The following is a 7,157-nucleotide window of genomic DNA, read 5'->3' as shown; positions in this document are numbered from 1 at the left end:
TGGGGGCTTCGCTCTGCTTCCTCTACACACCTTCCCCCCTCCCCCTCAACAGACTTACCAGCAGGACTCTGCTCTACAAGCTGCTGGGTGGCTACATTCATGCTGTGATTGCGCGCATGCACATGGCATTTATTGGGAACATTATTGGGCACATCAGCCAAAAAAAGCCAATTGCCAATAATGTCAATTTTCCTTTTATTGGTGCTGATATGATATGGACTGATGTATTGGTGCACTTCTAATACAAATGTCCTGATCAACAGATTCTCTTAAAAGGGTGACTGATTGTCATCTTAGCTACTGATAGTTGGCTCAAGCCACAAAACCAAAATGCATATTTTAGTAAATGTAACCTATGGCCTAATAATATCCAGTGATTTCATCTCTCCCCTCCACTGAAGATGCAACTCTCATACTGGAAACAAACATGTGAGTAGTTTCACTGATTTCAGTGAGACTATTTACAACACACGCTACTAGGGCTTAAGCCTTTAGTGAGGTCATTTGCAAACTGTGAAAAGTTTGGGGCTTATTTGGCTATATTATTAATATGTTTAATGTTTCAGCTAGGACTTAACAAAAAAAAAAAAGATATATGCCATGACTAGGGACCTACTCAAATCATGATTGTGCAGATTTTATAGAAATTGCAAAATCAGGTGATCTCTGAGAAATCCACTGGGGGAAAATAAAAACTTACTAAAAATAAGCAGCTGACTCTCCAGTGTGAACCAGTAGTCCTCCTGACCATACAGCCTGGAACAAAAGGGGCTGCCAGCACAGACAAAATGGCTGTTACCCCTGCCCCTCACCACAAATTAGCTGAGGGCTACCTATTATGCAGCCACACCCTTTTCCACCAATCAGTGGGAAGGGGTGGGGCCTCATGATGGGCAGCCCTCTGAACCAATTAGCAGCAGTGGGTGGGTTCCCTTGGTCAGAGGTGTGGGAGCGGGGAGGTAGAGGCACTGCCATGATAAGCCCTTGAAAATGGGAACCAGCCTCAAGATTTGCCCACAAAAATCAGCTGGCTGTCATCTTGAATTGAGTAGACCCCCAACCATAACAAAAGCAACAAAAAATTTGCAAGCACATCATAAAACTTAAATTTTATACCTCTGCCTGTCGATAATCTTGAAGTTTGGCAAATTCATCGGCAAAATTTTTTAGCCCAACTCTTAAATTTGGTGTCTCTGTAGCTGCATATGCATATATTTCGTTCACTAGCAGGTCTGCTTTGTCTCGTAGTCTGGCAGTTTTACGTACATATGCAGCAAATATTTGGCACAATTCACCAAAATGTTTTTCCACATTTGAAACAGCATCTCGTATTTGTCTTGTCTGATTGTCTCTAGAGAATAAAGAGAAACACAAGTGAGAAATGAGAAGCAAAAAGTAAATAAAACAAAAGCTATAACTAATGTAAATGGGAAAGTTAAACAGTGCTACTATTATAAATGAATAATTCTAGTTTTAAAATGCTTTAATACTATAGCGCATCTTTGTCTTTCACAAACTAAGTTTTAAAGTAAAAATGCAGTAAGTGAAGACCCAAAGCAGATTCTTTTACATACTTGAGAACGTTCTCACAAAAAACATTCGCCCTCTAGTTCTAAGATATATTATTATTGGCAATAATTATCATTACTATTGCAGTAATACAACGGTTCCCAAACTGTGGTACACGTACCACCAATGGTATGCAGATGACCTGGAAGTGGTACATGGAAGGCCAGGGACAGGGGCTGCACACATCCAGAGCCCAGCAGCAGCCTGCTGCACACAGCTTGCTGCACATGGCCAGGAACACAGCACTGCGTGTCAAGCAGCACCCAGGAGGTAAGTGTGTTGGGAGATGGGGGGGACAGATCAAGACCCCCACAGTGAGGGAGGAAGAGGGGCAGAGGCAGGGGCTGGGGTGATTGTGCAGCTGGGGTGGGTATGATGGTAGGAGCCTGAGCAGCTCATCCAGGGGCATGGGGGGACGGGGGTAGAGGCCCTGCCATGATAAGCCCTTGAAAATGGGAGCCAGCCCAACCCAAAGGCAGGCATGGGAGGCACATGCCCCCCCAGATATGTGCGTGGGGCAGAGGTGGGCTGTCACTATGCACTGGGCTCTGCACCATGCTGCCGTTGCCTCGGGAGCCTCGCATGATGCCATGTGCCTTCAATGCACTGGCTGCACTGCATCCCCAGGCCACCCAGGGTGGCAGGCATATGGTGTCCCATGCAGCTCCAGAGGCAGTGGTAACAGTGCAGAGCGCAGTGGCAGCCCACTGCTCCCCAAGGGTTTCCTCCCGCGGTCTGGCTGGCCCTGTCCTCATGGCAGGGCTAGCACAAAGGTGGGCTGGACCTTTCCAGGGACATGGGGGGCTCCCCCTGCTGGGTGCACCCCAGGGCAGGCATGGACATGTCTCCTGGATCAGTGCATGGAGGGTAGAGTTGGGCTGTGCCACTGGGTCTGTATCACATGGCACTGCCTCTGGACCTACACAGAACACCATTTGCCTGCTGCCGCCAGGTAGGCAGGGGCACTTCTGCCTGCCACGCACTGGCCAATGGCATCCTGCACAGGTCCAGAGGCATGAGCAGCGGGGGGGGGGACAGTGAGGGGCAAAGGGGCTGTGCACACTCTAGGACAGGCATGCGGACAATGTGTCCCCCAGATCCAGATGGAGGCGGGATGCATGCTGCATGCTGGGCTCTGCACTGTGCTGCTGCCGCCACTACGTCCGGACATGCACGGCACAACAAGTGCCTGCTGTGCGTTGGCCGAGTGCCTCTGCCCACTTGGTGGCTGCAGGCAGATGGCACTCTGCGCAGGTCTGGGGGCAATGCCATGTGGTGCAGAGCCAAGCAGGGAGCCCATCTTCCCCCGCACACAGATCTGGGAGGCACATGCCCGCCATGCCTGCCCTGGGCATACACACAGTGGGGGACCCCCCTCCCCATGTCCCTGGAGAGGCCCATGTCACCTTTGTGCCAACCCTGCCGCAGGGGCAGGGGCGGGGGCAGGGCCAGCCAGTCCAAGGGGAGAAAACCCCTTGGGAGCAGTGGGCTGCCTCTGTGCTCTGCACCGTGCTATCATTGCCTCTGGAGCTGTGTGGAATGCCATATGCCTGCCACTACCGGGTGAGCTGGGGATGCAGTGCAGCCAGGACACAGAAGGCACATGGCATCGCGTGAGGCTCCCAGGGCAGTGGCAATGTGATGCAGAGCCCAGTTTGCAGTAGGCCACCAGCCTCTGCCTCACGTGCAGATCTGGGGGGCATGTGCCCCCCTATGCTTGCCATGGGGTGCATGCAATGGTGGGGAGCCATACCTCTCCCAGTGCCCCTGGATGAGCTACCCACTACTCTGTCTCACTATCCACCCTGACCCCAGGGTCCCATTCACTCCTGCCCCTGCTCTACTTCCTCATTGTGGGGGCCTTGATCTGCTTCTCTTCCCCCACCTTTCCCCCTCCACAGACTTACCTACTGGGCACGGTGCATGTCTGTGTACATGTCTGTCTGCATGTGTAAGTCTGCCTGTCTGTGTGTGTCTGTTACTCTCAAGCCACAGCCCCCCAGCCCTGCTGCTGCCACTTACTCCTGACCCATAGTACCCTGCATCCTGCCAGGGTGTGTGTAGACCCCCTCCATCCCCAGGCTCCAAACCCCACACACACCCCTACAGCCTTGCATACCTTCCCACTAAAGACATCCCCAAAAGCATCTCTGGATGGGTAAATTTATTTGCACTGCCTTTTTTTTTCCAATTTACAACTGTTTTATACGGCTACCATAACTGTTAAAACAAAGTTTTATGATTATTAAAGGTTTTGATGTTGTTTTAATACATAGTCTGTTACCTATGTGTATGAAAAATTTGCTGTGGTACTTAAAGCTGTATCAAATTGATGGTACTCAGTCTGTCAGAGTTTGGGAATTGCTGCAGTAATAGATAAAATTCCCCAGTCAAAGGTAAAAAAACCTATCATACCAGGCACAACGCATTACCATATGGTGACAGTCTGTTTCCCAAAGAGTTTATAAATAAACAACTCAGACAAAGGGCATGGGAAAGTAGGCAACAAGACTAGATTTTTAAAGGTATACTAGGGCACTTAAAGCAGTGGCACTCAAACTTTTGAGCCCGCAGGCCAGATGAGGCACAGGACCCATCATGGGCTGGACTGGATCTTGGGGGCCTAGCACCACTTCCTCCCACACTCTAGGATTGGGTCCTGGGGGTCAGCACCACCCCTTGCAATCCTGGTGTGCTGGGACTAGATCCTGGAACCCAATGCTCCCCCAACCTGGCCCTATGTGCTGGGACTGGGCACCAGATCCAACATACAGGGCTTATGGCTCTCCATGGGACCAGAGACTGGCAGCAGGGGAGGAGCACCATCATTTCCACTCCCAAATTTCCAGCCCTGAGGGGAGCCCTACCAGCCAGATGACATGGTACCTCAGGCTGGATCTGGCCTGCAGCACAGAGATTGAGCACTCCTGTCTTAAAGAACAGAGATAAACCTACATGTTTTTAAGTACTTAAATACCTTTAAAAATGTGTGCCAGCCAGGTTAAAGTCCAAATCCTGCAAACACACATTACCTTAATTTTAAAGATTAATCTTACTGAAGTCAAGTGATTTGTCCAGGGTCTATAGAAAGTTTAGTTTCTGACTTCATAAACTTTGGCACTAGTGACCCAGTCCAATAGTTAACAACCTAGTGTACTTTCTAGGGGACTTGTTGAGAAGGGATACACTCTTGATTTTGGCCATGAAATCTGAAAGTTATAGAAGCTGAAAACGGAAGAAAGTAAACCCACCAAGATCAAAGATCCACCTTTTTTTCTTTGGGGTTACAGAGTTGACCATAGCAACTGCACAGTTAAGAATCAGGACAGATTTGTAGTTGAATTGCCAAGTTTTAATTAGTTTGGAAAGTAGGAAAACAAACATTAAACATAATCAAAACCACACTACTTACTTGAAATGTTTTTTTCTGACGGTATGAAATAAAACTCTAATATACAGGCAGTCCTCAACTTACGTTTCGAGTTACAACGTTTCGCACTTACAATGTTTATAAATTGACCCCCTGTTTCAACTTTACAATGCTAGTTTCGACTTACAATGCTTGATCCAATGCAATGCCACACCAATGAACAAATTTGCTGCATCACTCATCTCCCTGGAGAACATCTGTCCAAACTTCCTTAGACACATTCTTTACGAAAGCAGATAAGACTACAGAAAAAACCTTCCAGCCAAGAACCCTTCAAAAATCCAACCAAGAGCCCTTCAAAAAGTCCAGCAAAGTCACCTCAAAGATGTCCTTCCAAATCAATATGATTGCTATTTACAATATAAATATATTAATGTAGCTATATTACTCATCTATAATTGACCGAGTACAAAATTCTGGGGTATTTTTGGTGAAAATAGGGTATTGGGCCTTGGTTCAGGAACCAATCCCCCATTTATAGCATTGTTTCTTATGAGAAAATTGGTTCCGAGTTACAACGTTTCAACTTAAGATGCAGTTTTCAGGGACCAATTATGTCATAAGTCCGAGGACTGCCTGTAGTGATGTCCAACCTTTTGCCTCTGTGGGCCAGATCAGTGGCATGGGGCTGGTCTGTGGGCCAGATCCCACATACCCTGATCTGGACCCATGCCTCCCAAACCCAGCCACACACTGCCCTGATCCAGACCCATGCCAGCCAATCTGGCCACATGCTGCTCCACTTTGGACCCATGCTGCCATGATCCTGACCTCCATCTCGAGATCCAGCCATGCGCTGCCCCAGTGCAGACCAGTGCTACCATGATCTGGACCCATACTTTCTGATCTGGCCACGTACTATTCAATCTGAACACACGTCAGCCACGTCACCCTGATCCGGACTGGTGGCACCAAGTTTAGTTGAGCACCATCCGATCCAGACTCATGCTACACCAAATCCACACTTGCACCTCCCAATCTGGCTGCATGCCACGTAATCTGGACCTGTGCCACTAGATCTAACTGTGCACTGCCTGTCTAGAACTGTGCTATCAGATCTAGCCATGCACCACCCAAATCTCGACCCCCACTACCTAATGTGGACCTGCCCGCCCACCCACAATCTGACCTGTATATTAGCTGATCTGGTCATGAGCCAGCCCAATCTGGCATGCAGGGTGATGTTATCCAGCCTGTGGGGTTTCCCATGGTTGGAAAAATTGGCAGCAGGGTAACAGCAATTAATACAGCAACTGCTTCTCTTCTGCCAAATTTCCAGACCCTTGAGGAGCCCCACAGGCTTGATGACACCATTCTGCAGGCCAGATCTGGCCTGTGGGCTGGGGATGGAGCACTCCTGCTCTAATGTTTTAGAAGTCTGAGTGGATTACAGAGTAAATCATCCAGGATTTTACTCCACAGTAAATATACTACATAGCAGTAAATGGACATGCAAACAGCTCTCATGAGCCAAATACCTGCAGTCAATTCTGTTAAAGGACGGAGGCACAAGGTCAGAACCTGGTAACTAGGCGGCAGGAGACTCAGCTTGTAGTAAGCAAAAGGCTTCCATGCCTTTTGACATTTACTAGGATAGTGGGGACCAAACCCTTCCTGAGTGCCACTGTGATCCCTTTTCCCTGCCCAACCAGATGTTCTGCTTTGTGCTTCCTGCTCTGTTGCCTGTTCCCTCCCTGATCTGCTACACACACGCTTGCACACACACATGCATGATAAAAGTGTTGTGCATCTGCATTCTGAGTGACAACACCCAACTTAAAAGAAGGCAGACAAACGAAAACTCCTCTTTGACTTCAGCGTTTAACAATGTGGAAGTCCCGAGCGTAAAACCAGGAACAACCCACAGACCTGCAACAGGGGGAGGCTGTGATACTACAGCAGGAAGCAGTCTGTCAAAGGCGGCAGATTTCAAATGACCCCGGTCTCTTGAAAGCTCCCTTAGACCCCCTTCAACCTCCAGAGCACCAATGCCTCCCTAAAGGTCACTTGCTGAAGCCATTAGCAAAACTCCAACTTGCAGCAAATGGAAATGATGCAGCCCCGCCTTGAAGCAGGAGTAGGGGCGGGGGCGGGTGTCCTCCCTCTCGGGCCCCGAGAAAGGCCCAGCCCGGGCAGAGCCCTGGGTTCAGCTGCCGCC

General features: G+C 49.1%; 1 protein-coding gene across 1 annotated transcript in view; it reads right to left on the bottom strand.

Annotated features, from left to right (window-relative positions):
- FAM92A (family with sequence similarity 92 member A) overlaps window positions 1-7,157 on the bottom strand; it is a 60,435-nt gene that overhangs the window by 37,948 nt on the left and 15,330 nt on the right. The window contains exon 3 of the mRNA XM_019545144.1: window positions 1,117-1,417. Coding sequence (XP_019400689.1) covers window positions 1,117-1,417 — 301 coding nt within the window. The remainder of the gene's footprint in view (window positions 1-1,116; window positions 1,418-7,157) is intronic.

This window comes from Crocodylus porosus, unplaced genomic scaffold (assembly GCF_001723895.1).
Source record: "Crocodylus porosus isolate Cpor-Errol unplaced genomic scaffold, CroPor_comp1, whole genome shotgun sequence".
In the NCBI taxonomy this organism is placed as follows: domain Eukaryota; kingdom Metazoa; phylum Chordata; order Crocodylia; family Crocodylidae; genus Crocodylus; species Crocodylus porosus.
The sequence above is the reverse complement of the archived record's forward strand: the minus strand, read 5'-3'. Positions and strand labels throughout refer to the sequence as shown.